Source organism: Ursus americanus, chromosome 15 (assembly GCF_024610735.1).
Source record: "Ursus americanus isolate L20-20 chromosome 15, mUrsAme1.1.p, whole genome shotgun sequence".
Taxonomy (NCBI): domain Eukaryota; kingdom Metazoa; phylum Chordata; class Mammalia; order Carnivora; family Ursidae; genus Ursus; species Ursus americanus.
In genome coordinates this window covers 64,614,737-64,635,640 of record NC_142141.1, presented here as the reverse complement: position 1 = coordinate 64,635,640, position 20,904 = coordinate 64,614,737, and the positions used below count along the sequence as shown (strand labels likewise).

General features: G+C 62.4%; 1 protein-coding gene across 3 annotated transcripts in view; it reads right to left on the bottom strand.

The window, feature by feature from the left end:
* SLC9A3 (solute carrier family 9 member A3) overlaps window positions 1-20,904 on the bottom strand; it is a 48,962-nt gene that overhangs the window by 5,490 nt on the left and 22,568 nt on the right. For all 3 annotated transcript variants that reach the window (XM_087868004.1, XM_045808026.2, XM_045808025.2), the window contains exons 2-14: window positions 14,067-14,369; window positions 10,367-10,527; window positions 8,401-8,479; window positions 7,602-7,779; window positions 6,732-6,952; window positions 5,669-5,871; window positions 5,153-5,242; window positions 4,960-5,030; window positions 3,801-3,930; window positions 1,632-1,747; window positions 975-1,104; window positions 539-715; window positions 217-289 (exon numbers count right to left, since the gene is read on the bottom strand). In XM_087868004.1, the coding sequence (XP_087724130.1) occupies window positions 217-289; window positions 539-715; window positions 975-1,104; window positions 1,632-1,747; window positions 3,801-3,930; window positions 4,960-5,030; window positions 5,153-5,242; window positions 5,669-5,871; window positions 6,732-6,952; window positions 7,602-7,779; window positions 8,401-8,479; window positions 10,367-10,527; window positions 14,067-14,369 (1,932 nt within the window). The remainder of the gene's footprint in view (window positions 1-216; window positions 290-538; window positions 716-974; window positions 1,105-1,631; window positions 1,748-3,800; window positions 3,931-4,959; window positions 5,031-5,152; window positions 5,243-5,668; window positions 5,872-6,731; window positions 6,953-7,601; window positions 7,780-8,400; window positions 8,480-10,366; window positions 10,528-14,066; window positions 14,370-20,904) is intronic.

Genomic DNA, 20,904 nt, shown 5'->3' with positions numbered 1-20,904 from the left:
GGGACAGGGGATGTAGGGCCCACCTCCAGGGCATTGCCCACCGAGTGGCTGAGCCCAAGGTGGGACCAGTAGGACCCCGCGGAGGGTCCTGGCTGCCAAGGGGAAGGGTCTCTCTCTCTCTGGCAGGATAGCGCTCTGCACCCCTCCTGCCCCATCGCATGTGTCTCTGGGTCCTGCTGGCAAGCATCCCGCCAGCCCCCTCGCCCCCCGTATTACCTTTCTCCTTAATGGTGAAATTGGGCATGGGGTTCTCCATGGGCAGTTTCCCGTTGGGAATGCTGCTGTTTCTCTGAGGAACAAAAGAAACTGTTAACAGGTGAGGGCACAGCTACACCTGGACCCCGACTGCCCCAACAGTTCCCAGAGGAGCCCCTGCTGGTGCTGCCTGGAGCCCTCCAGGGCCCCTCCTGCTCTGTGAGGGGGCTACAGGTGCAGAGTGCCTGCCCAGTCCTGTCCCTGGGGGGTGCCCTGGTGTGACCCCAACCCCCAGGGAACCCCACGGTCCCTCTGCCAATGACCCCGTGCCCACTGCCCTCACCCGCTTCTGGGCCCGTTCCCGCTTGTAGAGCTTTGCCGCCTTCTTATTCTGGTTGATCCTCAGCTTGGCCGACTTGAAGGACTCCAGGCGCTTCCGCATGGTCCTGTGGAAGATCTCCTTGTCCTGCTTCTCGTCTTCGTTCGGGGTTAGCTCATGCCGACTGTAGAGGTGCTTGTACTGGGAGAGAGGCAGCCGGGACGGTCACGTGGGACACCACGCAGGGCTGGGTGCCGGGGCTGCCCCAAACCTCACGGCCCCACGAGCGCCCCCAGCCAGACAGACCCGGGGTGAGAGAGCCCAGGGACCCGGCCGGGAGGCTGAGCCCCTGCCTCCCACCAGCCCTTGCAGCCAGAGCGTCATCCGCCCTCAGTGCAGGACGCTGTCCCAGGCGGAGGGGGAACCAGGGCCGGCACCCCGCCCGGCTCCGCACGCCCACCTCCTGCCGAGGCTTGTACAGGTACTGCTGCAGGGTGTGGTGAGTGACCATGTCCTCTGTGTCACGGATGCTTCTCCTCCTCTGCTCCAGGGACTGCATGTCCAGGCACACCGCGCTGACGTTCTCCCTCCTGCATGGGGGCCGTGGTGATTGCCCGCCCTGCCTGCCCTTGCCCCTTAGCCTGGGCACCCCCAGCGTCCTGGGGGGCTAGTCCTGGGACTGACTTCCCATGAGGCCTCCCCCCGGCACACACAGTGCTCCCTGCCCTCCTCACTCGTGCCCCTCGAGCCTGCACCTGCACGCCAGCCAGCCGAGCCCAGCCGTGCCGCGCTACAGGGGCAGGAGGGCCCTGCTCGCACCGCCTTCTCTTGGTGTCCGGTCAGGCCAGACACTAGCATTACTGCAGGTGCCTTTGTGCCCATGGGCGCGCCCTCCTTGGGGGCCAATCTGGGGGCCTCTACTCCAGCCATTTATGACTCACAGTCGCCCACTGGCCGGTGTCTGTCCAGAGGGGCCCTGCTGCCTATGACCAGGAGGGCCTGGGGAGTGCAGGTCAGGTGAGACCCCTGCCCACAGCAGCCTCCGGGGTCATGGTGGGAGGGGCCCCGGCCAGGGTGGCCTCTTCTGGTGGAAGCCCGTGTGGACAGGGGCACGTACAAGAGGTAGGAGACAGAGGCCTCCACGGTTGAGGGCCGCGGAGTGCTGAAGTCCACGTTGACCATGTTGTCGGTGCTGGGGGAACGGATGAAGGCCAGGGACCCACGGCGCTCTCCCTGTGGGGAGGAGACAGCCTGTGTCAGCCACACCGTGGAGTGCCTTGAAGCCAGGAGACCAGCAGCCCCTGGAGAGCTGAGGCCACAGGTAAGGCCTCGCGGAGCGGTTGGTGGCTGGTGGGTTGAAGAGGAAAGCGAAGACAGAACCATGGGTCCTTTAACCCAGCCCCTCAGTGGGCACGGGACATCAGGAAGCATTGCAGCTCCCCAGAGGACTGGGGAGGTGTCCCCTGTCCCCACTGGGGACTCCCAACCATCTGCCCTCAGTTGCCCTAAGAAGGGAACCCCCAGGCCTCTGTCCAGAACTGAATCATATTCAGATCGTGTAGAGCCCAGCCTGACATGAATGAAAGTTGAAAACAGCCACTCTCCTTGGGTGGGAGTGTGGGGCCGAGTGCCAAGGGGGCCGCTGGAGGAGAAGTGGGGACTCCTCAGGTGAGGGCATGAGGCTGTGAGGGCACTAGGGTCAGGGCCCCACGTGGCGGTGCAGGAGACCCAGAGGCACAGCCCAGGAGGACGCACCACCCAGCTGCGGTCTGAGTGGGCAGAGCCAGTCCTCACCAGGGAGGAGTCCACGTCATGGGCCAGGGGCACTCAGTGTGGTGGGCATCGGGGGCCCCGCCAGCAGCCTGCATCTCCCACGTGGGGGCTAGGGGCGCCGGAGTGTCCAGGGGAGACAGGACAGGATAGAGGGACATACCAAACACACTGTCCCAGCACACACCATCAGGACAGCCCCTCCTGCCCACCCATCCAGGCTCGAAGGACATGAAGGCCTTCGCAGTCCCAGAGGGCAGAGATTTGAGCACTGAACTTTCCCAGCCCAGGGCCAGAGGTGCAGACAGCAGGTGACCTTGTCCCTCCCAGTGCCTGGAGCTGGTGGGCTGGGGTTTCAGGGGAGCAGCGTTGGCACGACATTAGCTCGGTAGATGGTGTAGGGGCCCTTCTCTTTACTTATCTCCCTGTGACCCTGCGTCCCTCTGTCTTGGAGTGACCCCTGGTTGTGTTGGGTCATCAGGCTGTACGTTTGGTGTGGACAAGCCCACTAGAAACAGGAATCACTTTCCCCTCTGAAGGAAAAGTTGCTCCCAGGGCTCTGGCTACGCCCTCTGGATGAGGTCCATGGGATTGGCTGAGATGGACGTGCAGATCCCTAGCTCGCCAGGCTCTGCATAGGCCTGAGCTCGTGAGGCGCCAGGTGACCTCCGGGGCCAGGGGCCACGTGTGGGGATACGCATGGGGCAAAGGCAGCTGGCCGATGGAGGCAAAGGCCAAGTGATTGTCACACGTGTGCACTGCCTGGAGGCATGTGGCCACTGGGGAGGGGCCAGCCAGACTGCGTGTCCAGGAGGAGTGGGGTTTGACCTGCAACCTGCGACGAGTGGCTGTGCCGGGCATGCGGCACCAGAGACAGCAAGATCCGGAGAGTCACCATGCAGCCCGCGTGGCAGGGCTAGTCCCTCATCCTTCCACACGCTCCCCGAGCCCACTCAGTGACCCCGCCCTGGATGCACCGGCCGCTAGTCGGTGGGGAGCCCCATCAGCCCCACAGACACGGGGGTGGATTCATTACCTACCATACTGTGGATGCAGGAGAGCCCTGTTCACCTGCAGGGACCTTAGAACCACAGGTGTGTCCCCTGTTGACCCCACAGGAGGCAAGACATCCTTGCTGCTTTCCCCTCTGTGTGCGTGGTTGTACGTGTGCAGACATGCATGAACATATGTGTACACATGCATGTTGGGGCATGATTCCATCATGCCCTGGCTGGTCTTTGATCTCAGACCCAGCAGACCACAGAGCGTCCTACAGAAGGCCGTGGGGGAGGGTGCTGTGCCTCTGCTCCCACAGCCACTCTCGAGGTGTCGGAGGACCCAGGAGCTTCTTGTCGTGAACTTGTCGGCAGCCCCAGCATGGTGCCACCTGGGCCTCGGGGTGTGGGGGCCTTCCCTCCCTGGCCCACTGCCCGAGACCCCAGTGGCTGTCCACGTCCCGTGGCTGGGTGTTTCAGCCCCCAACTCCAACAACAGAACAGACGGAATGTTCTGGTACCTCAGCCACATAGCTGATGGCGTCTTTCAAGTTGAGTTCATGGAAAACATTCAGAATCCGATCTCGTGACTTCTGAGCTGACCTTCTCATAAGGATTTTGCTGAGGAATTTCCTATCAAAGTTGGACCACCTAGGGGGTCAAACCAACACGATGTCAACCGATGGACGGGGACCCTGGCAGCATGGGGGGCCGTGCCGTAGGGGTCCCCCTCCCACTGCCCAGACTTGCAGTGGACATGGTCTCCCAGGAACTGAGACACAGGAGACGCCCTCTGTCCCCCAACCCTGAGTTCTACTTACTGTAAGAAGCACCAAGGCGAGATTTGGAATAAAAGGAATGGCTCTCAGGGTGCTATTTCCCATCCGTGCTCTGTCCCTACCTTTCTATCTGAAGGCACATGTCATTACAATGTATGTCAAATGCGGGATTCTGTCTTCTCATTTAATACAGTAAGGCCAAGTTTTCCAAGCGGCTGCCTAACTCTGGAAAGGGTGGGGCCGGATGGGGGCGGGGCCCTGGGGCCTCAGCTGCAGTGAAGGGGCACATTGAACCTGCAGAGGGATTGGCTGGGGGAGGAGGAACCCCTGAGCTCCCACACTAGGACAGAACCAGGCTGGCCCAAAGGAGGCTTTAAATCCATCCAGTTAGAATACAGGCGAGCACTCCGGCTCGGAAGGGGAGGGGGCTGGGCGAGCATTGAAGAGGAACACCTAGCCGAGGCCCAATGGGCCATGAGCTGGACAGACATGGTGAGCAAGGGAGAAGAGTGGGCTCCAGTGGGAGGAGGGGGTTTGGGGAGTCCTAGGGGAGGGAGTCCCAGGGGAAGGAGGGGCTCCAGCAGGAGGGGCCCCTCGGGGAGAGGGGTCCCAGAGGCAGAGGGACTCCAGGGGGTTCCCCGGGAGAGGAGGGGGTTCAGGGGAACAGGAGTCCCAGGGGGTGGGGGTCTCAGACAGTCGGGCAAGCAACCTTCCCGCCCCTTCACAGGCAGCGTTCTTCAGTTACCTGCACTTTGTGAGGTTGGCTTATGGGGAATATCAGTGGCTCTTTCTACCCTGGGGGTCCTCCCCTTAGAGGTGGGGGGGGAGGCCGACAGTGGAAACAAAGATGCCTCCAAATTTCGCCATTTCAGCCCAGCCACGGGCATCTGCAGCCACTTACTTGTCTCTGAGGTAATTGTGTCCAATTTGCCCTGATATGTCCTCAATGGCTGAGAGAATGTGGTCGAAAGCCTTTTGCAGGAAAGAGAAGCGGATTAGCAACACTTGGGGGTTTGCAACTGCCGGGCCCTGTCCCGCCCCACCCCACCCCACCCCTCCCCCGCCCCCACCCCCACCCCAGGCGGTCCCCCTACCCGGCCATGCAGCTTCTCATTGAGTTTGGGGTCCCGATGCTCACTCCTTTTCACCTTCAGCCACTGCACCAGGGGCTTGATGGTCAGGCCCTGGAGGACGGGTATTGACCCTGGTGGCAGGCAGGCTCCACCCCAGGGCCCACCCTGGCCCACTGAGCCCCCAGGGTGTGAATCCACGACACCCTCAGGTGCACAGGGACCTGACCCTGCTCTGACGGCCCCCCAGTTGGCTCCTTAGATTTTCCGAAAGCAAGGGGGAAGTGGGACACTTTCCCGGGCGTGTCTGGTCAACGAAATATTAACTGGGGCTTTGTCAGCCAGCAGCGGCACGGGAAGGACATTTTTAGGCCAAATCGTGCTGCGTCCCCTGTGGGGCCACATGAAAACCTAAAAAACGGCTCCTAGTTACTAAAATAGTAAAAACCAATTAGGGCCTGGAGGCTGGCGAGGCTCGTCACAGCGCCGGGCTGGCATGGTGAGGTCGGGAGGACGGGCAGGGCGCGCGCTCAACCCTACCTGGAAGATGACCGTGAAGAAGACCACGATGATGGTTGTGCTGACGAACAGGTCCCTCTCCTTCACCTTCTTCTCGTCCAGAAGGACGACCAGAGCGAAGGCCACGGCCCCGCGCAGGCCACCGTACGACATGACCACCTGGTCTATGATCTCCAGCTGCACCATCCGGTACCGGTTCAGGACCCAGGTCTGCAGGACGACACCTGCGGGCCGGCCTGCGCTGAGCTCCCACACGCCAGGAGCGCCGCCCCACCCCTTCCCGGCAGCCACCACACTGGGGGGAGCAACATTTGGGAATTCCCTCCTTGGGCAGTGACAGTGAGGGCGACAGGTTCTGTTCTGAGCGATGGCTCACAAAAACGCCACCCCGGAGCTCTGCTCTCCCCACACCCTCCTGTCTACACCAACGCTCTCTCTTGGCCACGGGTCAAACCTGCCCCTGTGACCCACGTGGCAGTGGAGGCCTTGTGTCCTAGGACCCCTGACACTGCCTCAGTCTGGCAGCCCCTCCCTGGAGCCCCCAGTCCCCACTGAGCACAGGCAGAACGGGTGGTGGTCCCAGCCTGGCCTGCACCCCAAGGACGGGCAACAAGGGTCACAGCGGGCAGCAGGGCTCCTGCCTCACATGAGCCTCCATCTGCTTCCTCAGCGACTGTATCCACAGTGAGTCCAGGGGAACCAAATGGGTTCCTCTACGTTCTAGAACCTTCTACCCTGCCCCCCAGCTGTGCTCTCTCCATCTCAAGGTGACAAGGCTGTGAAGAAAGCCTGAACCTTCACTGAAGATAACCAATGGCCTGGCCACTGAGGCTCCCCAGGGGCTCCTGAGCCGGCCATTCACCGGGCTGGGGAGTTCCACAGACTCCCCACAGCTGGTCCCCACTGTCCACCCTCCACTGTCCCCACCATCCCTCGTCATTCCTACTGCCCCCCATCATGCCCCATCCCCCATCGTCTCCCCTCCACCCTGTCATCGCCACCTCCCGCCACTCCCCATCTCCCCGTCATCCCTGTCACCACCCCCCATCCCCCCTTGTCCCCACCATCCGCCCAGCACCCTCACCAATGGCCCGGTACACGGAGATGAAGACCAGCGTGAGGAGCACAAAGGCCGTGTTCCACTTCCAGATGAGTGGGTTCACGGCCGAGATGCCGAGGAACATGAAGATGATGGTCTCCGCCCCGCTGGCCAGCATCTTCATGGTGTAGCGCACGGTGGTGGCCGACTGCTCCGAGATGTTAGCCTTCACGTACTTCTGACAGCAGATGCCGCAGAAGGTGATGCTGGGGGCGGGACGGGCTCTCAGTGAGACTGGGGGCTGAGACTCGCCCGCACGGGTCGTGGGCCTGTGTCCTGGGCGCGCACCCACCCCACTGAGGGCCCTTCTCTGGGAGCTGGGCTCCCCACGCTCGAAGCCCTGAACCCGGAGCCACCCCGTGGGCCGCCTCGGTGTCTGCCCACAGTCCGGCGGCAGCTGGCCGGGGCGGGGGTGGGGTGCCGGGGCAGATTTGGCCTCCCGTCCAGGGCACCCAGAAGAGGCCGCGTGTGTAGGCAGAGCTCAAGGATGGTTCTGTGAAAACGCCAGCTCCTGATTTAAAACTGAATAGGCCAGATTCTTCACCCCACAGTGGCTTCTCACCCTCACAGGGAAGCGGGCCAGGCAGATGGGGGCCGGGAAGGGACCAGGAAGGTGGTGCCCAGGAGGGGAGGGGCCCCGTCCCGTCCCCTCTCCCTCCCCTCTTCCCTTCCCCCTCCCCTCCCCTCCCCTCCTGGGCACAGCTGCTTGGCTGTGCCGTAGGCGACCCCGCCCAACCCCTGCCCACCAGCAGTGGCCCTGACCCAGGATGGCCCTGGCGCCCCGGGCTGTGGGAGTGAGGGGACTCACGCCAGGATGGCCCTGGCGCCCTGGGCCGTGGGAGTGAGGGGACTCACGCCAGGATGGCCGACAGCGACAGCATCTCGGACGTGAGGTAGGACAGGTAGGAGATGATGAACACAAAGCCCGGCTCGATGATGCGCACGTGCTTGGTGAAGCGGGTCACCAGCGACAGCAGGAAGGCGAAGATCACCCCCACCAGCGTGCCCCCCAGGCTCACCACGAAGAAGGACACTGCGGGCCGAGGACGCGGGCTAAACTGCCTGAAAGGCCCTTTGTGGCCGGGCGTGGCTGGCCCCTGCGTGGGCGCGGCTGACCGGCAGTCCTTCCAGGCCATTCCTCATCGGGGGTTGCCTGGTAACCCCCACAGAGGCGCCAACAACTCAGCAAACAAGAGGCCGGTTCTCCCCCCCCCCCCTCCAGAGGCCTGCACGTGGAGAGCGGGAGGCCTAGCTCCCCTCCCCCCATTGTGGAGAAAGCCCAAGAAGGTAGCCTTAGGCAGGGCTGTCCCTGGGCCCCCAGGACGGCCGGGCTGTCATCGTCCCTGCCCAGGGAAATGTTTGCTCAGGACCACCCAGGACACCAGGATCCATGTCCTCCAACCAGACATGCTGGTGGGTCTCACAGGGCAGCAGCCCTTGCCTCCCCACGGTGCCAGGACCCAAGGAAATTGTGTTGGTGAAACACATTGGGACAGGAGGGAACTGCCATGGAGACTTCAAAGTGGAAATGCCTTTTCCTACACAGGCTGTGGGTCCCGGGGGGCCTGGTGCCGAAGCCTGGAGGTGGTCCCCATGCTGAAGAGGAGATGTGACCCCCACACTCCCCAGGTGCATGGACCCACCAGCCACACACCTATGCCTTTCACACAATCCACGCCAGTCACCTTGTCACCACCCAGCGTCACGAAAGATTCAAACACGTTGTAGAGGACCTGGGGTGGGGGGACAGAGAGGCAAGCATGACATCAGGTCGGCCCTCAGCCAGCGCTCACCCCTCCCTGACTCAGGCCCTAGGCCTCGAGGACTTGGGCTGGATGGAGCAGCCCATGGCGGACACCAAAAATCACTGGGAGGAAATCATCACGGGGTAATAATGGTCAATAAGACGAAGGCCAAGGATGAGCCAGCAGGTGGGATAGGAGAGGCAGAAGAACATTCTAGAAGGAACTAGAATCTTCAGGAGCAAACGTGGCCCTTTCCTACTCTCAGCAAAGCACAAAGCTCCCCACTGCATTTAACTCTGTTTGTTTTCCAAGATGAAGCCAGAGTTTCATGTTTAGTGACTTCACTCTCGCATTGACTCCTGACTGTGGGATCACACCCCTTGACGTCTTTGCACGTTGACATTTAAACTGTAACCCACCAAGATATTAGAGATGAGAAGCTCGAGAACTGTTTGCTAGGCTCGGCTGCGGAGAGTGCTGTGCTTCCTGGGCCAAGCCCTCCCAGGGACGCCACTCCACATGGCCGGGCCGAGGGGCTGCCGTGGGCAGGATGCAGGCTCCTCGGGAAGCAGCTTGTCTCTGGGCCCTGAGCCCAGCTCTCCAGGTCTGCTCAAGGGGACAGAGGACCCCAAAAGGCAGGGTGTGCGGCTGTCTCTGCAGCAGGAGGTACGCGGACTGGACGATGTGCTGGCGGTGGGCAGGGCCTGGCCTCGGAGGGCGGGCCCCGGGGAACGGACCACACTCTGGGATCTCCGTGGAAGCGCGGGCGGGGGGCGGGCTGAAGCCTCTCACAAGATGTACGCAGACCTCTGTGGTGGGCTCTGCGGTCAGGAGAGGCGGAGCCACGGCACACCGCAGCCCGACCTCGAAGGAGCCGTGTGTCACATTTCTGATTGAGTTTCCAATTAATTATCAGATTCCCCCGAGAACATCTTCTCTGCTACAGAAGGAATCTGGTGCAGCCCAACCTTAGGACTCTTCAGCCTCCTGAACCCGGAAGGGACGCGAGAAGGGAGCTTCTTGGAGAGGCCACTGGGACTTTCAGAGCCCAGACAGATCTTCATATCCCGCTGCGCCTGCAGAGCCCTCGGGACGGGGAAAGGGGCCGGTGGGGCCAGGGCAGGCGCTCGGAGACACACCGCCCGGCTGACCCGCGCGGGGAAAGTGCTCTGTGCGTGCCTCCGAGTTACCCATAAATCACTCACACAGGCGTAGTGGCCCAGTTTGGGGACGGGTTTCGAAAACTCCATGCTGGACGCCATGGTGACGAGACGGTGTCCCCACATTTCATGAACCTTCTGTTCGCTTTGTGGAGAGGTTGTGGCCTCACAGCCTAACACAGGGTCCTCCAGCTCCTGCCTGCCCACGGGGGCCCTGCCCTCCTGGAGAGAGAGCTGCCTTCGTGGGCACACGACCCATGCCAGCTCATCTTCCTTCCTGAATTCTGGTGAGATCTTGCTGTGTGTCCTCAGATGCTCTCTTAGGGCACTCAGGAACCGGGGGCACCAAGTCTGGGCCCGAAGTTAGAGCCGTCCAGCTCTGGGAACCGAGGTGGTGGGCCGACTGATCGTTACCGCAACGGGGGAGAATGGACGAGGAACTGGTCAGGCAGGCGGTCATTCTGAGTTAGGAGTTGCTCAGGGAAGGGAGCCATGCGACAAGGGTGGCATGGGGAAGCCTCCTGCGGTCGGAGCTGCGAGCGGAGGAAGAGCCCCTCCCACAGACGCGGCCTTCGAGCACCACCTCCTCGAGGCCGCTTCCTCTGCCCTCTGCACCGAGGGGCACTGGGGCCACAGGGGGACCGTGTTTCTCCCGCCCACAGTGGCTCTGAGATGCTCTGTGCCAAGTCCCAAGGCCCGCCCGGCACCCGCTCACCACAGTGACAGCGTCGTTCAGCAGTGACTCCCCAAAGACGATGATGAACAGGACCTCGTTGACGTGTACCTCCTCGAACACGGCCAGGACAGCCACCGGGTCCACGGCGGCAATCAGGCTGCCGAACAGGAGGAAATCCAGCAGCCCAATGTTCAGGTCTCCTGCAAGACAGGCAGGGCCATCAAGGAGAGCCCTTTGGGGCGCAGGCACCCTTCCTGCCCTTGGCCTTCTGGGGGGCTGCCTCAGGCTGCTGTCTTGCTGATGGCTGGGTTGGAGGCCCCTCAGGATGGGGACTCGAAATCTCTTAGGTCTGGAGCTGGCTGGTTATGGGAACCTGGGTCAGACTGCCTGCCTCCCTCCCACGGGCTCCCACAACCTTCAGGAACGGTTGGTCTCACCCCCAGCGGGGACTGACCGCCCCTGCTTCTTCCCTTCATCTCCCCTGGGCCTGGCTGCTCCCTTCTGGCCAGCCTGCCGGGAGGGTGCTCAAGCAGATGGGGGGCCCGGGGTACCCGGCCTGGCACAGCATGAAATCAGACCCTGGTCCTGGGCGGTCTGCAGGCCAGGGATGGACATGGCGTATGTGCTAGGTGGCAGGTGGGTGGTTGGTATGTGCTAGGTGGCAGGTGGTCCCCCTCGACAGGCATGGGGGAAAGGGCTCCCTGGGAAGTGATATCTCAGGCCAGATCAGAGCCACCAGGACCAGCCTGAGGGGAGGTGATGGAGGGGGACAGGGCAGGGACAGGCCTCACAGGGTCTGAGGAAACCCTGGGGTCTCCAACAGGACGGGCTGCCAGGGAAGTCTGAGCGACAAGAGGGGAAATGGGGGCTCAGACAGGAGGAAGGGAGCTTGGAGGCACAGGTCCTCAAAGCTCAGCCTAGCCTGCTTCTTGGAGCAGGTTCCTGGTGCCCTGGGGGGCAGGGGTCATGCTGAGATGCACTTTCCAGCTTCTCTGTCCTTCCAGATTCATCTCAGTCTCCAGCAGCAGTCTGCCCTGGACACCACCTCAGGGATCCGCATATGGTTGCCTGTCCCAGCTCTGTTTGGGACACACAGGCTCTCAGCAGGCTGGTTGGAGGAGGGCCTTGTCCAGGGGCCTTCTTGGCATGGAGCCTCCTTCCCCAGGCTGAGGGGACTTAAACAGAACCCAGGGGCCTGTCAGGCCTGGAAGCCATGGGAGAGGCCCGCCGGGGTGGGGAAGGTGGAAACCGTGTGGGCTGGACGCCTGCCCGTTCAGGGCTGTGGGCCCCCTCCAGGTCGAGGACAGGAGGGTTCCGCAGGAGCCCGGCTCTCCCGCGGGGCCAGGCAGGGCCCTGGGTGAAGGTTGTGTCTGCGGAGAGACAGGGCTCTGGAGGGGGTTTCCTGTGAGCTCCGGGTGTTGAAGCAGTGACAGGTGTTAGAACCAGCTTCCAGTGACTTTAAAATGTCTGTTTTGGAACAGGAATCACAGGTTTTGCTCTCCCACCTCCAGACACCTCGGGTGAGGCGGAGGGGGGAACACAGTCCTTCCTGGCTTCAGAGGCCAGGGGCTCCCAGATGCACATTCCCCTGCACATTCCCCTTTGAGGTGTTCCGTCTTTAAGCGCTTCCTGGCTCGATGGCCTCTCGCTGTCCACAGACCCTGACAGACCTGGTGGTACATTCTAGAAGCCAGCCATCCAAGCAGCAAGTGCCCCGGGTCCGGGAGCAGCCTGCTTTCCTCCCTGGCAGGACAGTCCACCACCCCCTGCCAACAAGTTTCCCGGGACCGGACTGCACTGTGGGTGCCCGATGACCAGCTGTGTGCTCCAGGACCCTCTTTCTGCCACGGGCAAGAGGACCTGAGTTTACACCCATCTGAGGGGGCCTCTCTGACTGACGGCCTGGAGCCTCTGCTGGGCCTAACCCCAGCTGGCCTGTCCAGATGCCCACCCAGGATCCCCACCGCCAGGCCTACCTGTGGCCTGGCCTAGGCCGACCGTTCCTCAGAGGCGTATCTCCCTGGCCTTGACCTGCACCTCAGAGCCTGGTCACCGGTCTGCAGAAACTGACCCCTACCTCCCCAGCCCCATCAGGCTCCAGACTCCGGGTGTCTGGGGACAGGAGAGACTCATTGGCCCCTGGGTGCTGTTCTGCTCCGTGACCTTGCCTCACGCCCACCCTTGACCACCTGCATCCCGAGGGCTGAACGCAGGCGCCCTCAGGGACTCTTGTTCCAAACCCCAAGACTTGCCCCTGGGTCCAGTGGCCGGAGGTGGTCCTGTCATCTTAGCTGTGACCCAGCTATCTACATGCATCGCCAATAAATGCAACTGAATGCCCCCAAGGCTTACTCACCAGCGAGGCCTGGCCAGGTGCCCTCTGTCACCTTGGGGGGGGGTTCTCTGGGTTGGGCCTGGGGGTGGTGCCAGAGGGCCGCAGGGGCTCAAAGGGGCATGTGTGTTCCCCACGGGCTGAGGACAAAGTCCTGAGATGACAAATGGGCCAGGCAAGGCAAGGGTTCCTGTCAGGAGCCCTTTGGCCTCTCTCAGTGCATGTCCTTTGTCACCAAGGCTCCAAGGCCCCGATCCTTGCGGGGAGCGAAGCACAGACTCTTTCTTCAGTCAGATGGAAACCACCGACTGGGCCCCTCCCTAGGAGTCTGGTTCTTGCAGGTGGAGGTGTTTGGGGCCAAGGCTGAGCGCACAGACAGGTGCCCGTGGTGCCGACCGCCACTTCTCCTTGGTCACCCCCGGCGCTGTGAGCGAGGGCCGCCGGCCCACGCCGCAGACGGGCAGCAACCCTGGAGCCGGCCGTGTTTGGGGCTGTGTGCGCTCTGTGCAAGGCCTCAGGGGAGCCCCGGCCCCGCCTGCTCCAGTTTCCCAGGTAGATAATGGCCAACTCCCAGGTGGGTGGGGTGCACCTCGGCTCCACGCCAGGGCTGAATTAAGTAACCCCAACTGCAGGAGACACAGGCCGGGGAAGCAGGTGCAGACACACCGATGAATGGTGGCCGCGCGGCGGCCGACGTGGCTTCTCTTGCAGGCTCGGGTAGGAGGGACCCCATCTTTGCTCTCAGATGCGTGTCTGCTGGGGCTCCTCAATCTGGCCTCTGCCAGAGGGGGCCTTCCCCTCCCTTTCCCTGGGGGCTTGGTGCAGGGAAGGGAGGCCCAGCCCCGCCGTCTTGCTGAGCGAAGGGACAGCAGCTCAGCTGTCCCACCCACCCCACCCACCTGCTCACCTGGTTGGACAGGATTTCATTCCCAAGCAGGACGCAAGCCTCAGCCTGGGGATGCCCAGATAGCTGTTGTTTATTAATTAAACCTTATTTTAAACACACCAATCCGGTTAAACAGACCCACCAGTGAGCGTTGTCACCCCAAACACTCATCCTCTTTCTGGGTCTGTATTCTGTATCCTGAGCTTTCTTAAGTAGGGCTGCCACACCCTGCTCCTGCAGAGTCCACCCTGAGAACACCCCCCAGGACCTCGCCCGAGGACCCCACCCAGGACCTTGCCCCGAGGACCCCACCCAAGGACCCCACCCCGAGAACACCCCCCAGGGCCTTGCCCCAAGGACCGAACCCCAAGGACCCCAGCCAGGACTTCATCCCCAAACTCCATCCTGAGGATCCTGCCCCAAGGATGATGTCACCCGGAAGATGACTCCGCCCCGAGGATAACCTCATCCTAAGAATCCTCCGCTCCGAGGACGCCCCTGTGGACACCATGCCCACTCACCCATCAGGCCACTGAGGAAGACACCGTAGAGGGACAGTCCAGTGGTGGCCGCGTTCCACACGGTGCCGATGACGGCATACAGCAGGATGGTGCCCAGGTTTCCGAAGAAGAGCCGGTTGGGCATGAAGTAGCCGGCGTCCAGCACGATGGGGGGCAGCAGGTAGAAGAAGAAGACAGTGGGGGTCAGCGTGAAGGAGGCGATGTGGTCGGCTGCCCAGACGATGCCGCCCAGCACCAGGCCCAGCACGATGAGCAGTGCGCTTTCAGGGACGACGCTGGTGACCTTGTGCGACAGATGGAAGCCTGGGGGGAGGGGCAGAGGGCGGTCAGTGCGCTGGGACCCCTCTGAGCCGGGCAGCCGCCGGCGGGAGTGGGCTGGTCCAGGGCCACTGCAGGCCCCTCCCGAGCGGGCAGGTTTCCTTCCGGAAACGCAGAGGGTGCTCAGGCAGACGGGGCTGGTGGGCTGTGCTGGTGGTGCTGGGACCCACCTCCTGGGCCCCCTCTGCTCACACCCGGGAGGGGCTGCTCACACCTCTCTGTGGACACACAGCCCAGCGGCCTGGGAGGGGCTGTCCTGGCTTACAGGACAGACATCTGGGTCTGGTCCCACTCACGTGGTCCCCTCGGGACCCGGCTCCCAGGATACCTGCCTCGGGGGTCTCCTTGTCTCCCGCAGGGAGACTAGCCCCTCCGCTTCCATGGGCAGCCCATGAGGCTGGTGAGGAGGTGGGTTCGGGGGCAGGTAGACCCGCCTATGATAGAGCCAGGCCGGAGGGGCAGCTCCAGGTCCTGAGGACAGGAGGCCCGAGCTGGGTGGGCAGAGCGCAGGGCACCCGCGGCCCCCACGTGGCCCGCTCCAGCGCTCTGAGCAGGGATAGCCCTCACCCCTCCATGCCGCGTCTGGCCTAAGCTGACCAGCGAGTCTCAAGGTGCTGGCGCCCTGCTAGAAGCCCTGCTGCTTGGATTGGCCTTGGAGGGACCGTCCCCCCTTCCTGGTCCTCTGCAGGTCACAGCTCCCCGGGAACAGCGCCTTCTGAGGCCAGGGTCTCAGGGCTCCCCCACAGGCACTGGCTTCACTGCCCCTATTCGAGCTTGCAGGGGTGCGGAGCAGTGGGCCCCAGGGTCCCCCTGTTGACAGCTGGTCCCCTGGGGTGAGGGAGGCAGCCTCACAGAACGATTGGGGCCCATTTCTCCTTCTATTTTATTTGTTCTATTTTAAGACTCAGGAAAAAAGTGAGGAGAATTCCTATGTTAAGCCTGACTTCAAAACAGTTGGAATGTTGACCGGACAGGCTGGCTCCCGTGGCCTCAGCAATGTTCCAGGTAACTCTCCTTCATTCACTGAGGTTCTCTTTATTGAGAGGACTTCTTGGGAATTCAGAGGACAGCTGTCTTCTGAGGTGCCAAGACCTCAGCTCCGCGCAGAGCAGGCTGCCCCTGCTGACCCCGTCCCGTCTTGGGGGGCTGGAGTGCCCAGGGGGGCTGGCCCTCTGGGCCTGGGGTGGGGTTCTGGTCCCACCCACCCTTCCCACCAGGTTGCCTGCCCCGAGCCCTGCTCTCCCTCCCTGGCCTGTTTGATGATGGGGTCATCATGGGGGTCAGATGCTGGCTCTGGGGGAGACTCCCGAGGCACAGTTCTTTCCCTCCTGCGTGGCCCCCCAAGTCTGGCTGAGAAGCAGAGTGGCAGATGCACACACGGGCCCTTCCAGGTGCACCGCAGTGTCACCGACCAGCTTGGTCACTGTGCCCTGGGAAGGACCAGGTCTCCGCTTGTAGGGGCAGAACGGGTTAATGCTTCTGGGATCCGAGCATCTGCAGGGGTTCCTGCCCCCCACACGCCCTGAAGGTTCTCTGGCTCTCCTGTACCCTCAGCCATGGTCGCACTATCTCTATTCCTGTCAAGTTCCGTTCTTTCTTCAGAAAACTTTCACACTGCTCAGGTGAAGGCGGCATCCCTGCTCCCCTGAAGCGGAGGCCCGCAGAGGGAGAGGCCCACAGAGGGAGGCCAGCACCTTGACATTGCCGCGTGACTGACGCTTACCAAACCATGCAGGGGCACGTGTGACAAAGGGCACAAGGAGGTGGCTGCCCAGAATGACAGACGGCAGCTTCCCTGGAAACCCTCAGGGCCGCCCCAGCTGGTCAGCAGGAAAACATCCGGAGGGTTTGGCCTCACTGGGGTGTCCAGGCTCATGTCTGCCTGAGGGGTGCTCTCTCGGAGCCTGGGAAGGGCACCGGTGAGCAGGACAGTGCACGCGCCCGGCACTGCACACCCCAGACCTGGCTCTGCTCACACACGACCGGGCCCGAAAGCCCGGTCCTTGGCGGCACGTGGCGCCCCAGATGCAGCCTCACGGGGCTGGCGTCCGGCGAGGCTGTGGCGGCGCTCTCCAGCGCCCTGGACCTGTGGTGGTGGGGCTCCCGTGCTTTGGGAAGACAGGGGGCAGCACCTGAAGGCCTTGCCGGTCTGGGCCCTGCTGCAGACACCAGGCTCCACGGGTTCGGCATTCTACCAGCTCTGAAGGCCCTGCAGACCCCACCACGCTGCTGTCACAGAGAGGGTTGGGGGACGTGTCCCCTCCATCTGGAGCCTCCCTGTTCATTTGCTAATGTCCAGAGACGGCTGGGTTTGTAATTCCCTCTGTCCCAGTGGGCTTGCTGCTCAGGAGTGGTGTTAACGAAGCCCCTGGTCCCTGCCCGGAGCCGCGGTCCTGCAGGCGGGGCCCGCTTGGGGTCACGCTCAGCTCTTGCCTGCATCTCTGTCCTTGGCAGGGCTGCTGGCAGGGGTGCCTTTCTCTGGGGTGGGCTCCATGCCCTCTCCTGGCCCCACGACTCCCGGTGAACCCCGGGTCATGGGGGGCTCCCTCTACGGCCCACCAAGCTGCTGCTTTCTATAAGGTGTGCCCCCTGGCCAGGCTGCAGGAGGGGTCACAGTTGTGACAAGCTCCCGGATGCTCCTCTCACCTTTTCAGGGTCATGACCCTGCCTCTCCAGGGAAGGCCGTCGAGCAGCAGGCACCGGTGTGCGTGGTGCCCGCTGGGGTGTGGGCTGGGCCTCTCTGAGGACGGAATCCACGCCGTGTCCTCATGAGCTCTGAGCACCACAGTAGGGGTCAGGCTTGGGGGCACCAAACGACCTCTGAACTCTAGAAAGTCCCCTTGCCCAGGTTTTGGCCCCGGAACTGGCTTCAGGTCGTTGCTGAGTATTTAGCCTTTAGCCACAATGTCTGCCCAAGTCAGAGATTCACACGGGATCCTGGTTTGGTCAGTTTGCCGCTGGTGCCAAGGACCCGGCTTATCTTTAACAGGAGGACCCTGTGTGGACACCGCAGGCCGGTCCTTGGGAGGGTCCCTGTGTGGCAGCCCGTTACCATAAAATCTTATGAATCTGGAAAACGGGTGGATGAGGGACAAGCTGGCCTCAGACTTGGTGTTCGGCTCAAAAGTAAAAATCCACGGAAGAGGCGACTTGAGGTTTTGACTCATCGAGAACGAAATCCGGGCACAGCCATGCTCTGGACGGACAGGCACGTCGGTCCCGTCTCTCCGTCCCGACGTTGGACACGTCTCGTGCAGGGTGCGTTTCTGGAGGGCTGGGAGGCGTGCGCGTCTTCATCCAGAGCTCACCTGCGACCCGACGAGCAGCGCCTGCCACAGCGGCCCACGTGGCGGACACCCGCCCTCCAGCCAGGCAGGGGAGAAGGTGTGTCTGCTGGGACGTTTGGTGTAACTCTGTCCTATTCGGAGGGAGGTGTGAGCACCTGTTCTCTGCGAACCGCTTGCTCCGGCATTTGCTGGCCTTCGCCAGGGGACGGGGCACGGCTGCCTGTTGGCGCCTGCAGCAGGGTCCTCGCACCGAGGTAGGCTGTTCCCCTTTTAGCTGTATGTCGTGCAGACATCGGCCGTGGTACCCTTACTGGTCTGTTTCGTGGCTTCTGAGTTTTGTGCCTTAGAATAAGCCATTGTACTTCTATGTTTCCTATTACAGATTTTAACATTCCACTTAACTTGGTTTTAACCAAGAAAATATTTAAAACTAATTGTGACACGGAAGGACTTGCCCATCCGCAGAGAGAAGGTCTCCCACACAGACGTCTGCTCCCCGATTCCCTCACTTCTCTGTGCGCGCCTGGCCTTCCGGCGCGTTCTCTGCTCCCGAGCGGCTGCCTCGCATCTTCCTGCATCTGCCTGTGTCAGCAGCACCAGACCGCCGGCTGGTGTCCTGGGGTCACACACGCTGCTGGGGCCGTGAGCGGGCACGGAGGAGGGAACGGAGCAGCGCGCATTTTCCTCACCTCACCCTGATGGGCCGTGTTCGCTTGTTTTTCCTGCCGCTGTCAGGAGGACTCTCTCACCCTTGAGGACACCCTTGTAGCAAGGACCTTGTAGCAAAGGACACTGATGTCCTTTCCCCAGCGTTGGGGACGGCCCTTCAGTCTGCGCAGGCTTCTCCCCACCCGCCCAGCGCCCAGCCGGCCCCTCACCCTGCCTCGGCTGCTTCTCTCACCCCGCACGGTCCTCGACCCCGGGGCAGAAGGTGGCACTGGGGGTACGTGCCGGGCGGCATGCACCTGTCCAGCAGGCGACGCTGCCCTCCGGGTTCGGCTGCCCCCGGACCGTGTGCGGATTCTCCAGACCGTCCTGTTCCCGGCCCCCTATATCCATGGGAATCTCTCAGACCTTCCTGTCCCACCCGCCAGAGTCCCGCTCACGCGAAGCTTCCCCTCCTGCTCTCAGTCAGTCACGTCTCAGAGCTAACCCTGAGTGTTTCCCCACGAAACGCTCTTTAACAATTTCCCTGTTTCATGGTCGTCCCTGGAGCGTCTAATTGAGTTTGCGTTGACCCTTTCCTGGGATGTAAAGCTCTGTGGGGACTTCCCTTCTGTTTCCTGGGTCACATTTTATTCTGGTGGGGTCCTCCCCCTTCTTCTTAGGACATCAGCACGGCTGCCGGGTGCTCCTCTGTCCTGTTGGTGCCCGACCTCACTTTCTCTGCATTCATGGGTGTGGGGCAATTTTCCGAGTCAGGTTTCTGTCTCACAGGGGCCCGTGTGTCTTCTCTTGAGCTACGGACGGGAGTGGGATGTTGTCCTTGTCCTGCGGGCTGACAGCTTGGCAGTGGGCAGTGGGGAGAGCCCTCTTGGGACCCTCTTTCCGGACTCTCAGCTGGTGTCGGGTGGGCAGCTTGCTCCCAGCCAGAGCTGTTTCTTCCAGGCTTTGCACATCTCTGCCGCCCAGCCCCGTCAGGAGGGGAGGTGACGGTGTCGAGTGGCTGGGGTCTCTGGTTGATGGGAATTCTTCACGACAGGTCCAGCCAGCCAGAGACTGGTCAGGCCCGCAGGCAGCTCTCCCCATCAGCCATGACCCTTCTAGACGGCAGCTGCGCTGTAATGAGCTGATGAAATGGAACACTTGATGGATTCTAAGTGGCAATTTGCTGCGGTTCAGCCATGAAGTGTATAACGGGCATTTTAGGAGCCGGTGAGCCGAGTTCCTGCTGGAGGTGCCCTGTGGCGTCTGGCTCCTGTCGCTGGCCGGAAACCTGGATGGACACCGGCTCCCAGGTGGGGCAGGTCACCGTGGACAGACCCTCCTTCCCGTGGTTGGTGCACATCATCAGGTCACTGTGGAAGTCACCGGCGTGGGGCGGAGGCCACGGATCTCCGTCCACAGCCTGCGACCCTGCCTCTGCTGCAATCCCGCTGGGAAGGGGGAGGGCAGGGGAGCAGGGACCGAGAGGCAGACGACTCGTCACTGGCCCCGTCACCAGAACCCCCAGTACCTCGGTCCACGCTGCAGGGGCCATGTGCTCAGGTGGGCTTGGCCACTAAGGCTCCAACGGTGGGTGGAAAGATCCCGATTCCCTCCCAGCCCTTGTTGGCTTCACCTCCAAAGACAGAAGGACCTGAGCAGCAGCCCAGAGCGCCTCCTCGGGACCCACAGCTCTGGGGCCGCCACATCTGGCCTGTCCCAGAGCCTGAGCCACGAACACAGAGAAAGGCCACGTGCCATGAGGGTGGCCGTTACCTTGGGAAGCAATTAGGTGGTGCAGCCTTCCACATCAAAATTCCACTGCATTGGCTGGGGAGAAGCCAAACCCTGTAGGCTGGAAAGGCAGAGGGTGTCCGAGCCTTTGAGGGGCCGCGGGCTTTCCCTGTGTACTCGCCAGGGGAGAGGGTAGCCAGTGGCCCAGCACGCACACCAACCGTGCAGTGTGGACGCCGGCCCAGCTGTGGCAGAACGGCCACGGGGACAAAGCTGCAGGAACACAGCAGCTCCCCGCACACCTGAGGCACAGCTCCAGCCAGCAAATATTTGAGGTGCTCGTGGCAGGCACGGCCCGTGGCACACACTCCCAGGACACACAAGACAGAGCCACAAGGACAGCAGAGGACAAGTGTGCCAAGAAAGCCCAGACCACAGGGCCGGGGTCGGGGATGGAGTGGGGTCCTGGGCTCCCCCGCCTGCCGTGGCCAGTGCCTTCCAACAAGGGCATGTTAATCAAGTGACTTCCGAACCCCCAGGTAGCGGACTGCTGCGGCCGGGAGAGTTACAGCTAATTAAGCACAGACGCCCGGCTGCAGGGTGGCAACGACGGGGGACACACGCTTTTCCTTGTAATTACAAACCCTCGGACTGGTGTGAAAGGTCAGGAGGCGCCAGCCTGCCCGCCAGCCGCTTCTGGAGCAGGCCCAGACCAAGCAGTGCCGGGGGCTTGGGAAGGTCATTGCTGACGGGTGTCACGCCCCCTCTGGACGCAGCTGGGCACCCGGGGTCAGGCCCTACGTGGCCACCGCCTCCAAGGATCTCCCAACAAAATTCAGCTGAGTCCACGCAAA